The sequence below is a fragment of the Paramisgurnus dabryanus genome, chromosome 3, assembly GCF_030506205.2.
Source record: "Paramisgurnus dabryanus chromosome 3, PD_genome_1.1, whole genome shotgun sequence".
In the NCBI taxonomy this organism is placed as follows: Eukaryota; Metazoa; Chordata; class Actinopteri; order Cypriniformes; family Cobitidae; genus Paramisgurnus; species Paramisgurnus dabryanus.
This window is the reverse complement of record NC_133339.1, coordinates 15,314,622-15,334,665: the sequence shown is the minus strand read 5'-3', so window position 1 is coordinate 15,334,665 and position 20,044 is coordinate 15,314,622. Positions and strand designations below refer to the sequence as shown.

Genomic DNA, 20,044 nt, shown 5'->3' with positions numbered 1-20,044 from the left:
TTTGGAGAAGATATGTTATTATTGATCCAAGAAATCAAAATTAAGATTTCACCTGGTGAGCCACAGCCCATTCTCATAATTTGCATATAAATAGCACGCACAGTGTGAAAAGTCGTGCAATACATACGCTAAATTCAAATTTTGCGTGCATTTGATACGGCAGTCCTTTCTTTTCACTTAATATGGCGCATCTTTTTGTATCGTTTTATGTATTGGTTTCTCTTTTTTTACCATTGTCGCTTGGGTTTGGGTTTAGAACATCTTTTTTATTACATAAAATGACATCCTAAACCAAACCCCAATTTTAACCCCAACTCCAAGCGACCATGATTTAAAAATAGACAAAACATAGAGAAACCTATATATTATATGACATAGTAAAGCAAATCGCAAATCTAACCCCAAACCAAAGCGACAATGAAGCAAAAGACTTGAGGGGTAAGAAACTTAGGCTACGTTCACACAGCAGGATTATACTGTTTTCATACCTGTATTTGAGTCGGTTGGGTTCACACACAGTTTGTTATTTATGTAAGCCCTGATGGCTGATCGAAACCGTACTGGACAACTTGTGATGTCACTGCGTTAAGGTACATAGTGCATGAACAGCGATGCAGATTTGCTTTGTAATGTTAAGCACGGCTCATATTCTGATACCAGACAGCTGTGCTATAATGTGATTTTTTATAAGCATTCATAGACACCAACTCTCTTTTGTAAACAATGCCAGTTCAATGTGGAAAATAATCATTTCTGTTGACAAGGAAAGTGCAATCTTTGATATGTTTGTCCATCATTGTGGTTACAGAATTGATTTCAGCTGTCAAACCTGATCATTGACAGTGTGAACGCAGATATAGGGTGAGTACTGCTCAGATACAGTAATACTGTATATACAAATCTTGTTGCAAATTTAAAGGTGCCAAAGAATGCATGTTAATAATCTGTTAAATTGTTCTCTGATATCTACAAAGAATGTTTGTGGCTTTATTAAGTGCAAAAATGAACCAGAGTCCATTTACAACCCTAGGATTTGCTTTTAGAATGAAATGATCTATTATTACTTTATTTGGAAGGGTCATGAATAATAATGTTGAGCTCTGCTCTGATTGGCTGTTTCTCCTTCAGTAGCTCTGTGTGTGTGTAAACAGATCTTATGTTTGAGTCTGTATCAGATTTTGAGGAATAATCAATTGTTTGGAGATTGTTAATGGACGTTTCTGAGTGGCAAGTTTGTGTTTTTTCAGTATGGACCTGCAAAACATAACTGTAACCTCAATAGTAGGACTTTAGCCTAAACGCTAGCATATAGCACTAACTCAGCATTGTAATAACATTGTAATGAATTTAATGTGTAATTTAATGTTGGGACGTACATATTGACTGTAACGTCACAGTTGGTTTTATGTTGAGATTGGTCTGTTTTTCAGCGTTTTTTTGCATGCATGAGAGGTTTACATAAGAAGGAGGAAAACGTCGTGTTTGAGGCTCACAATATGTCATTACCATGTACACAACTCTTATGTACACAACATGACATATGGTGCTAATAAATCAGCATTTTGACCTGATGAGCTCAAGGCATGCTTAGACTTATTGGCATCAGGTTGAACTTTGAGTGAAATGTCTCATTTTGAGTTAAAGGAAAAACATTTTTTTGACCAAATGCAAGGTCAATTAAGTGAAATCAGGAATGAACGCTAAGTGCGGGGAATGCAAAATGAACAAAACAAGACAGGAACCGAAAAATCCCGGAGCAGCTGGTGATTTAATGATGTGATTGAGAGATGTTTTTAAAACAGCGGGCAGTTTAATCACTGCGGCTGTCTAATGTTCAGACCGATGATGTTCAGTTAGGATATGTCCGATGTTTTGAGTCGTCTGGAGCGAACTCATTTGATAGATGCATTTCTGTGGGGTTAAGTGAACTCACTCTCTTGATTCATTAAAAATAACCAGTACAACATCACAACATATGTTCAGATAGGAGCTGGTACTCAATAGTTTGAATTGCAAACCCAAAGTTTTGCAAACTTTGTTGTCCAGAAGATAGTAGCTTTTACTAAGGACATCATGACCTTATATTTTACACCCCTTCTCTTTGTCACCACAGACACATTATCATCTCTGGGCAGTGATGAGACATTATCTCAAATATCTCTCTTCAAACTCTTTGACGTGTATCTCTCATCAGTTTAACCTCGCTTAGGGTTTGTGAAGATGAAGTCAAGCTGACTTTATTCTGAGGGGTGTTAAATTAAAAACACTTTTAGCATTGCCGTGATGCCATTATGTCTTAACCTCTCATATAATTGAGCCTCTCAACAGGTGGCAACACTATCTACACATCTTCCTCTTGTATTGTCTTCAATTCATGCACAAAACAAACACAAAGCACAGGGTGTTGTCCAAGAGTAAGGTTTGCATTAACACCACCGCTAAACCTGCATCATCTTTAATATACAGTAGAGACATCAGGTTGAGGTCTTACAGGACTTAATGGGCTTATGAAATGAAAAGTGTTTTGAAGTGTAAGTCCATGCATTAATGCTCTTCAGGTTTATTTCTAGCATGTGCTTAGTAATCTGCGCAGGTACTCTCACTTACACTGATGTACTACTTTATTTTTCGTCAGTCTGCATCACGTTGAACAGTCACAGTTTCTCATGTAGTTTGAAGTTCTCAGTAAAAATTAATTTTGGGTTGCACGATCTCTCCATATTGTTGATAACGTCCAGTGTACGAGTAAGAAACTGCATGTTGTGTGTGCACAGGCCGGCTGCAGAATGAAATGACTGAGGGGGCACGTGAAATGTTTAAGGGGCTTAACGGTGAGGTGTATGATTTTTGAAAAACACTTTGGTAAAGGGAGTTGGGCAGAGTACCAAAACACACTTGTATCCAATCAGCAGTAAGGGGCGTGTCTACTAAACAACATTGTTGCCTGGGTTGCGTATGTGTGGGGCGGGTCTATCAAAAGAAGGTCCAGATTCTGTTGGGGTACGGGTGTGTTTGTTTAGGTGATTTCAAATGTCAACATTGGCTTTCAGAGATCATGCACCCCACCTTTAACTTTAAACCAAAAAACACACAGTAGATTTATTATGCATATCATAAGTCATGGATAATAGATAATAGCGTGGATAAATGTTGGATAAAACCCCGTACATACTAATTTAATTTTACAAATTGTGTGCTGTTTACGTGCCTGTACACAAACACCTATGAGGATAAAGGTAGCTCATAAAGAGAGTTTCATTAAAGGCGGGGTGCATGATCTTTGAAAGCCAGTGTTGATATTTGAAATCACCTAACCAAACACACCCCTACCCCAATATAATCTGGACCTTCTTTTAATAGACCCGCTCCACACATACCCAACCAGGCAATAATGTTGGTTAGTAGACACACCCCTTAATGCTGGTTGGCTACAAGTGTGTTTTGGTAGTCGCCCGACTCTCTATTACAAAGTGCTTTTCAAAAATCATGCACCCCACCTTTAACTCGATGATGACATAATGTTTGTCTGACCTGACCGAGACCTGTGTGGTCGCAACATCTTCTTTTTAAAAATTTTGAGAGCAGTATTAGCAGTGTGCCGATTTTTGATCTTTTACGAAAAACAGTAGCTCACTCATAAAAGATTATCGTTTTTATTACATTTATAGTAAATATTACCATGAATCAAGGTTATAATAGTTTTGCATTTTACATTTTTATTTTGAGAACCACACGAGTCATGACTCAACGCTGACCTTACACACTGAGCTGCGTTACATGCTACTTTATTTTATAGGCAAAATATGATAATTTCTTCATTTTTTGAGATTTTAGGTATTTTAATCGCATGCTTTATTTTGGATGCAATAAATTATGAATGAAATAAGCAACAGCGGACATGCTCGACCTGATTTTGTCAAGTGAGAGATGTACACAGGGCAACATATTGTAACATTTTTGTAAATTAAACCTAAACTCACCCCAAACCCGACCATAACCAAACCCTAAAATCAAAGGGAAATAATAAATGAAAAACAATTGTCTAGAAGCAGCTAATCCAGGTTTTAAGCTTAAACTTGAAACAAATTTATTTCTGAATTCTGATTGGTTGATTGAAATGTGTCCCAGGGTCAACATACTGTAGCCCTGAGGACATCAACAACTTGGCAAATTCAGGAGATCCCAGTGGACACGTAACTGCATTTTGTTATCTGATAAAATTAAAAAAATAATCCAAAACTATTTCAAAACACAGTAGCTACCGCAATATTTAGTTGACCGAAACTGTGAACAAAAATCATGTTTAAAAGTCCATTTATTAAAGATTATATCTAGATTTGCCCCTAGAGGGAGCACAGATCACATGTCTGATTCTGAGGTCAAATATGATGCAAAAAGCGGTCCGCTAATAATTCTATATTTATATTATTTTTTAACATGAATTAAATGAAAGCATTACATTTAGATCTGCTGACGTTGCATCAATTTTATTTTTATTTACTGTTTGTTGATCATTACAGCCAATGGCAGACGTGATCAATGAGCGCATCAATATAGCGCTTAAATTAGGGGTGGCTCCATACCACTTTTCCCATTACCGATACGATTTCGAGTACTTGAATTCAGAGTATCGGACGATCCTAATATTTTTATTGATCCTTAGAATTGTGTGTGTGTATATACACAAATACACACACACACACACACACACACACACACGCACGCACACACACACACACGCTAAAAAAATTCTACTGGTTTCCATTAAAATACAATTAGGAACCATTAGCTTTTACCATTTAAACCACATTTGTAGTGTGTTTTGGGACATGTTCCAGTGGGGTTTAATAGTCCCACCAACACAACCCAACCCAAAAAATACCAGTAGAGACCCACAGAGACCATTATAGTTTCTATCACAACCAATACAATTCCCATTAAACCCATTAAATCCAATACAATTTCTGTAATGGTTTCTGTTGTGCAGGGAAAATCAAGATAATGTAATGTTAAAGGTACAGTATGTCGGATTGTGGCCAAAACTGGTATTGCAATCACAAAACTTGTGGCTAAAACTGGTACTGCAATAACACAACTGGTGGCCAATACACAAAATGACAACATAAACATCAGTTGAGGGCTGCAACTCCACTTTTTAAATGACAATATCCTGGCCAGACCACTGTTGTCAGTGATATAAGTATTTGAATGAAAATGATTTCTTAATGTCTAGTGACATATCAGGGCCATTTTATGATTCATTTATATACATTTCTTACATACTGTTCCTTTAAGTGTAAAAACTCATTTAAAATGAGTTTTCTTTATACTTCAGTTAGTTTTGTAAACACACAAAACCATTTCAATTAGTTATCTTTTTTGTAAAGCCTTGTTTTTAAACCTTGCTATAAATACCAAAAATAAAGGGGGCACAAATCACATCTGAGGGGGCAATGCCCCCTTTAGCCCCCTCATGAAGCTGGGTCTGTGTGCGCATCTGAGTAAACTTCAGGCCAACATATTTTTGATGGTTTAATACGGTGCATTTCAGTCAGAATATTACCATGGTTTGTCAAGAAAAGGAAAAAACCCGAAGGCTAAAGTTAGATTTAAATTCACATTTCATGAAAGGTGATGTTATAAACACACACAGATACACAACACTAACACAACTAAACACATTGAACTCTTGTACAGTATACCATCTGTGTGCTGGTGTCCATTCTGTCTGTTTCCACCCTAAGCAAAGCCAATAAATGAACCACTAACTGTAATGATACAATAACAATCAAATAATATATGGTGGTGTATACACAGGTAAAGCTCTCGCATCTGTGATGTGATGCCCCCTGTCTGTCAGAGATTAAACATTTTTATTTACAAACATCATATTGGTAAACTGATAACATGATTTCTAACAGAAACCTCTGACTGTCACATCAAAGCAGCAGGTATTTAATGAACGTAATGACTCTGAAATCCTCTCAAAACTAATACATGGGCAGATGGATCACATTATATTTATGTTGTATTTGTTCGTTCCCTGGCTGAACACCAGCACAATGTCAGTCACCAAAGATGCTACATAAATCTGAATGAAACAAACAACCTGTGGACAGTCTGTTTCTGTTTTTACCGTTCTCTAGGGCCCTTGTGTGGTCATATGTGTGTATTACAGCACTGTACACTGTAAAGCAGACAAAGAGATAAAGACAAAGAGAGAATCTGATGATGAGATATCATGAAACTATTTAACAGACTACCATGATTTCAGTCAGTGGCTGTGTTCAGAATAACATGCATTTATACTACATACTACTGTGTTTCTGCATGTACATACTATCTTGTGAAAGTATTTGAAAATGTGAAAACTCAGGTGCAAGTTTGGAAAACTTTTTGGATAGAAATTAATAAAATATTTTAATATTATCATCCTAATAATGTCAATTATAAAACAAATAATTTTGTATTACATTTTATATTATTGAACCACTGTTGAAATCTCTTTAGGGTGTTAAGTGTTCAGTCGACACATTAACTCTTTCCCCACCATTGATGAATTATCTCGTCAATTAGGAGAAAACATTTCCCTGCAAATGACGCTTTCCTGACGAGTTTTTTACGGTGATCTGTAATTCTGCTATTATCCACTAGATAGTGCTCTTACCCAATTTATAAAAACTGAAGCAAAAGCTAATTTAACAAATGTTTAAACTCCGTGTATGTTTTGATAATCGTTCTGAATCTAATCTCTAACAAAATTCCTTTACAAAAATACAATTATTTCATCTTTTCGCTCAAAATGTGGTCTTTTTGAAGAAACCTACCCATATTTAATGCTGCGTTCACACCAGCCGCGCCAGAGGCGTCAAACACAAAGTAGACCCGCGAATGAGGCGGAATCGCGCCTACCGTGCTGTGTTAAACATCTCATTCACGTCGCGAGACCTCCAGACACCCATCAACGCGTCTTTACATTGACTTAACATTGAAATCATCCGCGTTTGACACCTCTAACGCAAATTGAGTGTTGCCGCGAGTTGAAAAATCTGAACTTTGCGGAAAAACGCGGTGCGTTAACCAATCAGAAGCTTGCTCTAGTAGTGATGTGATTACAGGAAGCAAGCGGAGTCGCAGATGCCCCTCCCATAACGCGAATTTCCGCGTAAATGTCTTACACGTGAATTTGACGCTTTAAACGCATCTGGTGTGAACCCACAGTTAAGAGGTTATAAAAAAGAGAACAAATGAAGAAAGGATAAAACTTTTTTTCCCCGTTTTGTTTGTTTGAAAGCAGAGGGTCTGTTCTTTCATTTGATATATTTGTATGTTTATATATTTATAGAAGAACATTTTCCTGGAAGGCATTTTGAAACTTCACAAAAAAAGGCTGGCGGTTACTGAGTTAAAGATGCCACATTGTGTCTCAAAGCGATATGCGTACAACATGCCCCCCAATTTCAAATAAAGATGATTCTGCCCTTAGTACTTTTCAACTCACTGCCACCATTCCCATGTTTTTGTTTGTTACTTAGATTAGAGTGAAGTAACATATACCCAATCACAAGTGAGCATTATAAGGCGAATCATCACAACCACACACGCGTTTGGTTGAGCATCAAAGTTTAAAGGACAAGAGCGGGAACAAAGTTAACCTGTCACTGCATCATCTCAAACGCAGTGCAGTGTCTGCACAAGCGATTATTTAACATTCTGAACACAGCCATTGTTTTTATCATCTATGATACTAATGATTGGGGTCATGGCTGACCCTGATTGGACCATTGGTAAATGCTACCTCTGCCCTAAACAAGGAATGAAAAACTTTCTTCTGCCAGCATTTCGATACACCATAAAGCATCACATTATTTGGATTATTGAATTTCCCTTCTGACCGTTAGAGTCTTTACCCTGAAATCTCCATCTTTCCTGATGTCCACTTTAAAACACATCTATTAGCAGATCTTTTCCACCAGGAGGACGTCCAAAGTCAAACGTCACCAGGGTGAGAGATCCATGTTAGGACAAGACAAAGGTCCAAATCTCTCATACCTAGCAGCCTCATAGTGTCCCCTACATCTTAACAGAGGTCAGAGACGTAGTCAAAGTCTTTAAAGTGGTCCTGGTCTTTGCGTGTGAGGCTGCGGGTTTCACGAGGAGGCGTCAGAGCCGGAGCTTCATTTGTAAACTCTGCATCAAAGTTACTGACGTCCTCTTTTCCTGTCACGGCCGGGACGAACGGAGGAGGAACTTTCCTCTGCAACAAAGCCTCAAAGTCCATATTCTGCAAAGAGAGAGAGAGAGAGAGAGAGACATATACCGTCAATTCCTATTTATATGCATGCATCACTTGTCATTTCCTTCCTACCTAAAACTCTTGTGAGTCAGTCACGAATATAACAGTTAGTCCATAAACTATTATCTGAACTAATCTGAAGAAATCTGAATAATTAGTTCATACTCTGAAGAACGGCTGTTTCTTGATGTCCTCAGCATCTTTCTCACTGGAGCCCAGTCGCTTCTCCGCATTGCGCCTCAGCAACTATAAATAGAAAACAAAGGTACACCTGTCGTTTATTTATTCATCCTTAACCAATCACAGAGCAGCAACAAGAGAAAGTAGATCTTTACCCGTCTCATAATCCCAATTGCCTCAGTGGAGAGGAATCTTGGGTACCGTACTTCATCATTGACAATGCTGTCAAACACTTCCTCCTCATCATCACCTGGAAATGGTGACTAAAAAGAAAAGAAACCACAGAAAATGGGACAATTATTAAATATACAAGTTTTTTTTCTTTTCTCTTATTAGAGATTCAGTCAATTTATAGACCAATTTAGAGTAGACATCACAGTTACGTCACTGCAAGCTGCGCGCGCAATGCGGTTGCAGAAAAACAGTGGAAATGAATTAGACACGAGTGAAAAGAGCAAGATAACTCACTAGAAAATGATCTGCTGTGCTGTTAAGTGTCAGAATAAGAATGCCAAAAAAGGTGGCTTTCATTTTTATAGAATACCATCGTCGAAGACATCATTTGAAGATAAACGTAGGTGTTTATGATTACAATAAGCCCTTAAACGGACAGAATGGAGCGAGGAAATCATCTGGAAATCTTTTAATAATTAGAATAGAAAATAAGTAGAGAAGATGTCCGGTGTTCTGTCGAAGTCTGTTCCCTCCATGTGTTTCTTATAGCATTTTTATCATGTTACAATTATAATTTATTAAGGAAGAAATAATAAAAAACAGGAAAATTATGAAATATTTAATAAACGCTATTATATATAATACATGATAGTATTGCTTTTATATGTACTTTAGCGATTCAGACTGTAAAAATATTTGATTTAGCAAAAAAGAACAATACATATACATTACATACATGCATATCAGTAGCCAAGCCATTTAAACTTTTTATCTATCTAAAAAAATAAACGTAACGTGATTAAAACGCTATAAGAAACATTGCACTAAAGGGAAACATAAAGGAATCAGACTTCGACAGAACACCGGATCCATAAAAATCACGGTTTAATGCTAAAACACTTCACAACCCTACTGCGGTGCAGTCACTTTCTGCAACCAGTTTGGCTCCGCCCACAAAATACGTCATCTCTGTTTGCAAACACGAAATTGGTCTATACTGTATGATAAATAACAGGCGTCATATTAAACTAGACATGCCTTTCTATCTAACATGAAAACAGTCCTTAAAGAAGAAAAAATAATATTCAGAGCAAAGGACACAGAAAGAGAGTCGTAAAGGGCTGTGTGGGGGCCTAAACATCTGTGGGTGCGTAATTATCCAATCAAATTCGAGCTTTGGATGCATTAAAGAAAATAAACTTGTGTGACTACACCGCATGTGACACGCCAACCAGAAGTGATGTATTTCAGTGTGTTCAAACTAAAACACTGTGTGCAAGGTGAGAATTATTCATCCTTTTTTGTTTCACTTTTTCAGTTACACTTAAATACTTTAAAAATGATTGATAACTGGATAGTAAATTACTGGAATGAGCTTCTCTCCCATGACACAGATTTACGATTAACTGAAATTTAATTACGACTGCCACTAGGGGGCGAACTCCCGACAATCTTGTCTGGATGTAGTGTACAATGAAAAGGCGGTTTAGCCTATAAATCTTTAAAATATTAAAAAAAGAAAACATGAAGTGCAATTTTAGTCATTAGGAGAAAACTGACTATAAGTATGTTGTGAATACTTGACATGCAACAATTAATGAAAGTTAAACCGTTATAAACAAAACAAGTTTGTGCGAATAAGGAGGAATCGTGTCTACCGCGCCGCACTAAACGCATCATTCGCGCCACGAGACCTCCAGACGTGCACCAACGCGTCTTTACATTGACTTAACATTGAAATCACTCACGCATGACACCTCTACCGCGGCTTGTCTGAACGCAGCATTTAGAGCTCTACATGTGTTGATCTTTTACACAATGTTCATAGTTCAAAACTATTAACATTTGGCTCTTGCAATGTTAAACTGCAATTGTTTTTTAAATATTTAAAAAGAAAATATGAGTTTCCAGTAATTAAAAGGCGAAATACTTCTTTTTTTGAAAATGCATGTTATTTTATTGTATGACCTATAACAAAAGCAACAAAAACAGCATAAGAGATTTTATATATATATGTGTGTATACATATATATATATATAAACACACACACACACATACAAAAAATATAAAAAGGTAAAAAAAATCGCCCGCATCATATTTACAATTTTTAAAACTAGTTCAAAAAGAAAAGTAGTTGAAGACCCCTGCTGAAGGTCCTACCGAGAATGTCCACGTCGACATGTAACTGAAAATCCAGCATTCGCTGTTCATAAAAAGTTATTTCTGTTAGAGACGATAACTTGCTTTATTGTAGACTTTGGGATTTGAAAATGTAGAAAAATTTATAATGTAAAAATGTAAAATCAGTAAATAATAAGTCATGCTACACACACCTCTCCAACCAGCATCTCATAAATGAGCACACCGAGACCCCACCAATCAACTGCTCTTGTGTAAGATGTGTCCGTCAAAACCTCTGGAGCAAGAAACTCTGGAGTACCACAGAAAGTGCTGGTCCTGTCCCCAAAACCCATTCCTACAGAGAGAGAGAGAGTTTTTGTCATGCCAATAAAAATCTTTAGCATCATACTGTATTCTGATTATCAGTTTACTGTAGTGTATATTCAGCAGTGTGCACTACAATCATAGTTGTGTTATTTCATGACAAGAACTGTCTGATCTAGATTATTAAACAAAAACCAGACTCATTGTTCTCTTCATTTATGCATGTAACATCTTTCAGTGTGTAACTCACCCTCCTTACAGAGGCCAAAGTCTGCGATTTTTACATAACCTTCAGTGTCCACAAGGAGATTGTCAAGCTTTAGATCTCTGACACAAACACACAAACATTAGTAAAGATTAATTACGTCTGATAACTAAGTCCGCTGAAATATAATATGTTGTGATGTGCTAAAGTGTTTGTGTGTTTCTTCTACATTATAGCGACGTTGTTACTAAAATGCAAGAAAGACTTCATAATAATAATTCTGTCACTCCAGGATTTTGTAATTATTTTTGGGATCAAAAATACTGATTTTGCGGCGGTAATTTTCAGAAATCTGCGCAATTTTTTTTCTCTCTGTAATTAGGATATCAATGCTTGTCTAATATTAAATAATTATTAATAAGTTCTCAAGTAATTAAATAATTAAGTAAACAGTCAGTGATATAATAAGAACAGAGAAAAAAAATAAAAATATGACAATTTTTGATTACCATAGACAGCTGTCACACAGCGATTTTAATAAATGGGTCACCAGGATGATTTAAGGAAAATGTTATTAAAATAATTAACCACTTCAGCTGCATAAATATTTGATCGTAAATAATAAATTCTTATCGCCAACAATCTTTTCTTTTGTCAAATAAAGCCCAAAATATTCACCAAGTTGTCTACTGTGTATCGTGGCAGAATATAGATCATTTTCTTAAAACAATTATGAGACCTTTTTCATTTTGCAGCAGGGTCACAAAATAATGCAACATTTTGATGATTTTGCGCTGTATTTGTAATCGCAGAATCGGGATAAACCTTAATATGAGTTGAAGTTTGTGTGTGTGTACTTACCTATACACAATCTTATTATCGTGAAGGAACTGAAGTCCCAAAACTACACATGCAGAATAAAACCTATAACACATAAACATACACATAAACATGTTACCACTACATTATTTTACACATTGCATTGTTTATCTGCACACAAGTAATACAAACTGCAACATAATAATAACTACACAACACACCATTACAGACACAATTACAGCAGATTTAGGCGGTGATATTTTATCAAAAACCAAATGTATTTTTATTGTGTTTTGCACTAAAGTATTGTAACCTTGAATTTGTTAAATCATTATTTTATTTTATTGTTGTTTATTAACGATTTTATAAAATTAAAAATGTTTCTGTATGCCTTATTTCTATGTAATACTTTTTGGTGCATCTGCCCCTGGAGGTGCGTTTGTGTTAAGAGAAGGAGAAGTAGTATGTCCGAATTCATTGTATTTAAAAAACAGTAGGCGAAAAGTACCCGGATGATCTACTACTTCCGGCAAGATCCAGAAGTGTTCATTTGATAGATACTTTTCTATCCTGTTAGCCCCCGAGAGTGGATATCTAATGAATAAGATGACGGAGGGGATGTGTTTTTTATTAAAAATTAGTGCTGGGCAAAGATTAATCGCGATTAATCGTATACAAAATGAAAGTGATTTGTAACATAATATATAAGTGTGTTCTGTGTGTAATTATTATGTATATACAAATACACAAACATTAACTTAAGTATTTAAGAAACATTTACATGTGTGTATATATATATGTATTTATATTTTTATTTATTCTATATTATATATACCTTTTTTTTAATATATATAAATAAAACTTTCTGAAATGTTTACATGTATATGTGTGTGTAAAATAAATATACATAATAATTACACACAGCACACACATATATTTTATGTGAAAATTTACTATTTATGGCGATTAATCTTTGATTAATCACATATTAAACAGCTGTCCCCCTATCCATATTCATACTATATAGTACCTACTGTTTTAACGGTCAATGAGTAGATCCTTCATCTAATTCAGTACCTACTGTCACAGTATACGATATCGGACACAGTCACTGTGATAAAAACAAACTTACACAGATCGTTGTTCAGAGAAGACATCAGCGTGTATGTGCATCATCAGATCACCGCCTGCTGTGTACTCCATCACGAAACACACATGTTCTGATGTCTGAAAACACGCAAAAAGGTTCACCAGGAACGGATGCCTGGCGCTGTTCACCGTCTCGAAGATTCGCTTCTCACATAGCAAACTGAGAGAGAGAAATCAAAAACAAAATATGCTATATTACAATATGTACAAAATATTATATGTTTAATACCATTTTATAAGATTATAATCTGAAGACAATAATTTTGCAATAATACCATATATACTACTTTATATATTGTATAGATCTATGGTTTATTTTTTATTTTCTTAAAGCAATGCAACATTGTAAAAAGTATTATAAATACATTTGACTTGACTTCATATAGTGTTCACTGCTGGAAAGATGGTTTATCACATAATCCCAAAATCTACCTTTCCACCTCATCCCGTGCCACAATGTCTCCTTTCTTCAGAGCTTTAATGGCGTACAGATTTCCTGACTTTTTGTATTCAGACAGCAGCACCTGAGATTAAACACACACATACACACAACATACAGATGAAGTTTATTTCACAGACTGAGATTTATTGTGATCTCATGACTTTACAATTACTGGTACCTTGCCAAAATGCCCTCGTCCCAAAACAGCGATCAGTCGGAAATCCTCAAGACCCAGAGATGAACCCGCTGGCCTGTACAAACACAAACAGAGCAAGCCGGATGCAATTAAACAGACTGTTCTGAGAACAGCGGCTCGTGTAAATGACTTTGTTGTGTACAGTATGTGTGTGTGTCTTGTGTTACTGTGTGTGTGATTGTGTGTTTCATGCTGGCTCTTGGCTCGGTCTGGAAGACATATTGTGTGCTGGTAGGAGATGTACCTGCGCTGGGAATTATGGGAAGCTTTCCTGACAGCCCTCTGAGGTGTGGGAGGTTCAGGAGAGCCAGAATCTGTCTCTGAAACACTGTCCATCTGACAAACAAAGACATTAAAAACAATAAGCTATATTAGTGGCCTGAGAACTGATCGAGAACCAATGTGTGCTTATGGTGATCAATAACGACACATGACAGTCAACACTACATCATTTATTATTCTGCTTTAATCCAGTATTAGATCATGTTGATGTATTAGTAATCAGGTACATGAGATTTACTTTTTATTTTAAAATGTAAAAAAAACATATTATAGTTTATTAAAAATCTTTCTATTTTTTAAATATGTTTAAATATCTCAGTGCTGTGTAATTTTAGAAACCCACTGACAACACCATCTGCTCTCTCTCTCACCGTGTGTAACCTCTGTGAGAAGTTTCTCCTCCTCTCTGATGCTGGAGATTCACCGTCCAGTTGAATCTTCTGGATTGAAATATCAGCACTGAAATACACACACGTGCCCACACACACACGTTTACTACACTGTAAGCGCAGACAAATTAATTCAATTGAAAGTGGACATATGATGAAAATCTCACTTTTTCCATGTTTAAGTGCTATAATTGGTTCCCCAGTGCTTTTATCAACATAGAAAATGTGTAAAAGATCAACCCAGTAACTTGGTTTTGGTAAACTATTCTCTGCAAGCATTAAAACAATCCCGACCCTTAATCTGCACTATCCAAACACGGCACTGACATTTAGTGCAGAAAGAGAGAGACAAAATAATTGACAGCACAATTAAGTTCAATTTCAACAAATGTTATTATGGTGATCAGTGTTTGCTTCAGCTCATTTGCATTTTAAAGGACACACCCAAAACCGCACATTTTTGCTCACACCTACAAAATGTTAATTTTAACATTATAATAAGTTATCTGTGGAGTATTTTGAGCTAAAAGTTCCCAAAACATCCCCTTTAAAAAAACATTGGGTAACTCACTGCCCTAAAAATGTTAATTTGGCCTTTTTAAACAAACAAGTAACTTTAAGTTAAATCTACTTAAGATTTTTATACAGGCAATTTTATTTTTTTAATTCACTGAACGTAAAATTTCTCATTCCAGCAATATATTCCAGCTTTTTCCTCCGTCATCCCCTTTCAATCTTGCAGCCGTCTCTCTCTCACTCTCTCTCTTTGCTTGATCGTGCACACAGGCGCTGCTAAACATACAGTGCTGTATAAACGTTGTTGCAAGTTTCTTAAGCCAGAGTAATGAATAGGTTATTGGCATTTTGCACGGGAATAGAAGATCGGATTAATATCCGTTTAGCCAAGACTCATTTATGTTTTAACAAGTCTATCGCTATCTGATCAGAGAAGTGACCAGGTGTAAGGCCTTATAATGACTGCTAGAATGTTAAAAAATATTTATTGTTAAATAATGTGAAATACATATACTAAAAACCACATTCTGAAAATGTAACTTGTGCAATGGTGAGAAAATTGGCGAAATAATTAGGAAAAATGAAAAAAATATTCGGCCTTGGGTTGAGTTTGTCATTTTATACGGCTTCGGCCAATAATTTTCCTTTTGGTGCAACCCTTGTTTATGAGGGTTAGCAGTAACTCAACATACGTTCATCCAGAGTGCGTTGTGTAGTTGTGTTTATTTACCTGCTGTTGTGTGTGTTGTGGTGATGTGGGTAGTTGTGTGCTGATGGGCTGATGGTAATGGCATTCTTCAGCAGTCGAACCCATGTGGTCATGTCAACATTTAACTGCTTTGCACGCATGAACGCTTTACCTGAGCAAACACACACAACAAACACACACTAAACATCATAAAGTGGTAAAAGCACTGGAATGATTTACCAAATAATGTTCGAGTATCAGACACAGTCAATTACTTTTAACGCTTAACTTAAGACATTCTTCTTTAACAAAGCATTCACATAAAATGTCCAGGTTATGTACCTATCCCGCAATAGCTAGTGTGTCTAGAACAGGGGTGTCAAACATGCGGCCCGCGGGCCGGATACGGCCCGCAAAGGTGTCCAATCCGGCCCGCGTGATGATTTATACAGTATTATTAAATATTAAATACATATTTTAAAAACCCTTTTAGGCGGGTGTCTAGTTCGTTTTTAATATGAAAGACTTGCGGAAAGCAGCAAAACGCGGAACATAGACTAAACACGGTGCCCAAAAATCTTGCCGTTTTATTGTTACCGCTAAAGATCCACTGATTCCGGTGATCCACTTCGTGTTTTCTCGCCCGCTCCGCAGCATCTCTGTGTCCACTCTCTGCCTGGAGAGCGAAGACGACCGTTTCCAAAGTTCGTTGCATTAACAGGTAGATTCATTACATTATATCAGTTGTTAAACCGCAGAATTAGTAATTTGTAAGTTTGTTTATGTATTTCTTCCGGTAATAATTTGCTGTCAGTGTTCTAAAAGTGCTAACAACTTAGCAAGCTAACAAAAACAAAATATCCACATTCTTATTAACGTTACAATGTTTGTCTAATCGATTTAATGTTCCCGATCAGATCTAAGTTAATATAAACACTAAATTCGCTGTTGTTGGCACTCTTTGTAGACAAAAAATACAAAAAACACCAATGCCTTCACAAAATAACGACAGAGAACGGAAAGAGAGGCTTTTAGCAGCAATTCAACATTGCAAACATGGATTCAAAGCTCCATCAAGCCAGCAGGTAAATCATATTGAATATTTTGCAGATTGTCACACTTTAATTCTTATTATATTTCCCATTATAATCACTTGTCTAAGTTGATGCTAGAAATATAATACATAATATTTATAATACTTTATTAAAACCATAATAATAGTACCACCTCCCATAGTCCCATTTTTGGTTTGGGCCACTGCCCCATCTAGCATTTTCTAAATGACTGTTCTCATTACAAATATATTCCAAAGAAAAGTGAATGGTTTATAAATAATTTTGGCATTAAGGCAAAAGAAGTTAAATTAAAGCTTTTCAACCTATAAGGCCAGTGGGTTTTGTTCAGATGTAAATTTGTGTGTATAATATACAGTATGAGTGTGACCTTATGAAATGTAGTTTTCACAGAGCTGTGTGTTTCTCTGGTTTTCTTGCTAAACAAACTAATTAATTGGTTTGTTAAGTTAATTTTAACACAATTATCAGCACACTAAGGTTTAAAAAAATTATCCGGCCCGCACTTCATGGCGTTATTTACCATCCGGCCCACAGCCTAAAATGAGTTTGACACCCCTGGTCTAGAACAAAGCATTCACATAACTCATCTGGGTAATATACTAAGCCGCAATAGTTAGCCTGTCTGGAACCGAGCTGTTTAAACCACAATACTTTTTGTGGTTTTGTGTTTTTTCTCCTAGGGTTTTTTTTCATCCCCTGGAGAGTCCGCCACCATTGGCTTAACTTACTACTTTACTGTATACGTTACACTATTACTACGCTCGCTTTTCTATGCTTTTTCCTACATCTATTAATGTAAAGCTGCTTTGAAACAATTAAATAAAATTGAATTGAATTGAAACACAACACACGCTTATCTCATGACAACTTTAAAATATTTCATCATTTTATAAGCTTTCCATGTAAATATTATCTTTGGATGTTTGGATGTGTGTGCACTCTACACTGTAGACAACACTCTATTTTATGCTATCTTTTTATTTTTCCAAGAAAAGTTATCTTTTTCTCAACATAAAGATGCATCTTCTCTGTATGAGAGTGATCATTATTTTAAAGTTCTTACCCTGCTGTTTAGAGAAAATCTTCCTCTGACGCTGGAGACGTGGACCTCTCTCTATGACTGGATTAAAGAACATCACCTGTAACACACAACACAAACTGGACTTATTCATACACATCATATATGTGTGTGTGTGTGACAGTGAATGCGAGCAAAATTGTGTGTATATGTTAGTGTGTACATGTGTACCTCTGCCAGCAGCAGTCCCTGAGGTTCAAGCTCTAGTTGTATTTTGTGTCTCTGGTTGTCCAGAAACTCCTCCAGCTTGAGATATTTAAGCGCGCAGAGTGAGCGATAGTCACGCCAGTATACTGCGATCTCCATCTCTCTGGACTAAACACAGTGAGAGTGAACATGATATCTGAACATCACAGTGTGTGTCTGTGTGTGTCTTTGTGTGTGCATGTGTGTGTGTGTGTGTGTGTGTGTGTGTGTGTGTGTCTCACTCACTCTTTCCAGCTCAACAGTGAAGCTTTGATCCCAAGTCAGTTCTCCAACACCTTTCCAACACGTCTGACCAACAACACAGTTCTCCAGCTTTAACACAGCACTCACCTCCGCTAAACACAAACACATACAATATCAGATCATTCTGTGCAAACCACACACAAACATTATTAACTCTTTCCCCGCCATTGACGATTTATCTCGTCAATTAAGAGAAAACGCTTCCCTGCCGATGACGAGTTTTTACAGCAATCTATATTTCCGCTATTATCCACTAGGTGTTGCTCTTACACAACTTATAAAACATTGAGGCATCCACTGATTCAAAAACAGTAAAAACTCTGTGTATGTTTTGATCATCGCTCTGAATCTGTGCCCGGTTGCATGAAACTCCTTAAGTGAGGGTTTCCCTGAGGGAGAAAAAATCCCTGAGGTAAGGGATTTATTTAAGAGCGTTGCAACAAAGGTCTTAACTGTCACCCTTACCTAAGTGTTGATACTAAGTATTTTACGATAGTCTCTGCCAAAACACGGCAGCGGAGAAGCAGTTGCTACAGTTACAAAATCTCACAGCGTAAACAAATCAACGCACGCAGCTCAACAGACGGTGAATTTGTGTACAATGAAACATCGCAAATAACAGACTGTAAAGTGCCGCATGCATGAATACTCAAAGTAATTCAAACTGGAAACACTTTATTTTGACGGACGATCAAACCGCCATTCTTCTGATAAATGCGCATCACTTTTCTCTAGGGATTATTTCGATTGTTAGAAATGCGCGTTTGTGCTTCATTTTCTTAAAAAAAAAACATAAAATCAGCCATCGCGTGTGACGTTAAGGGACCTGTTTTAGTCCCTTAAGTTTTTAAGGGAAAATGGGACTTAAGGACTTTGTAGCAACGCATAGCAGAACCTAAGGTAATACTTTAGCATTCAAGGGTAAATACTTATTGACAGCCTTAAGGTTCACTTAAGGGTTTTTCTTGCAACCCATTTTTTATTAAGGGTACCCTTAACCTTATATTTAAGGGATTTCTTAGCTTAAGGACTTTCATGCAACCGGGCACTGATCTCTAACAAAAAGCCTTAACAAAAATGCAATTATCTCAGCTTTTTGCTCAAAATGTTTAATTTTTAGAGAAACCTACCCATATTTGAGAGGTGATAAAAACAAATAACAATTTTTTTTGTTTAAAAAGCAGAGGGTCTGTTCTTTAATTTGATATATTGTATATTATTGTATGAAAATCATAAAAATGCTGCAGCTGGCTGGTAAATTCTTTAAAAATAAATGCTGGTGGGGAAAGAGTTAATTTCACTAAATAAATAAAATGTCAAATGAGACAAACAGATGTTTAACAGCCCATATTTACAGTGATATCACTTTAACACACAAACAATCTTACAGGACAGATCTTCAGTTTTGCTGGGTAGTTTCAGACTAAAGCTGCTGTTTCTGGTGCTCAGTGTGAGTTTAAAGGGTCGTCCGTCTCCCGGATTAAAGTGTGGTAAGACCACCGGTGATGCTCGACTGCGGCCTGGGACGATGTCCAGCAGCCCAACACAACCTAACAATCGAACCTGCAGCGTCCCTGAAAAAAAATCAGCAAGTTATATTACCACAATCTAAATACAGTTTAAAACCCTCAGACAGATTCTTTTCTAGCAATAACATG

General features: G+C 36.5%; 1 protein-coding gene across 2 annotated transcripts in view; it reads right to left on the bottom strand.

Moving 5' to 3' along the window:
* Window positions 1-5,519: 5,519 nt before the first annotated feature.
* The window catches only part of pkn1b (protein kinase N1b), a 33,330-nt gene continuing 18,805 nt past the window's right edge, over window positions 5,520-20,044 (bottom strand). For both annotated transcript variants that reach the window (XM_065278405.1, XM_065278404.2), the window contains 16 exons: window positions 19,775-19,960; window positions 18,369-18,478; window positions 18,108-18,251; window positions 17,922-17,997; window positions 15,825-15,954; window positions 14,561-14,648; window positions 14,152-14,243; window positions 13,890-13,962; window positions 13,702-13,793; window positions 13,253-13,429; window positions 12,163-12,225; window positions 11,347-11,423; window positions 10,985-11,127; window positions 8,632-8,739; window positions 8,462-8,542; window positions 5,520-8,284 (listed from right to left, as the gene is read on the bottom strand). In XM_065278405.1, coding sequence (XP_065134477.1) covers window positions 8,081-8,284; window positions 8,462-8,542; window positions 8,632-8,739; window positions 10,985-11,127; window positions 11,347-11,423; window positions 12,163-12,225; window positions 13,253-13,429; window positions 13,702-13,793; window positions 13,890-13,962; window positions 14,152-14,243; window positions 14,561-14,648; window positions 15,825-15,954; window positions 17,922-17,997; window positions 18,108-18,251; window positions 18,369-18,478; window positions 19,775-19,960 — 1,844 coding nt within the window. In that variant the 3' untranslated portion in view covers window positions 5,520-8,080. The remainder of the gene's footprint in view (window positions 8,285-8,461; window positions 8,543-8,631; window positions 8,740-10,984; window positions 11,128-11,346; window positions 11,424-12,162; window positions 12,226-13,252; window positions 13,430-13,701; window positions 13,794-13,889; window positions 13,963-14,151; window positions 14,244-14,560; window positions 14,649-15,824; window positions 15,955-17,921; window positions 17,998-18,107; window positions 18,252-18,368; window positions 18,479-19,774; window positions 19,961-20,044) is intronic.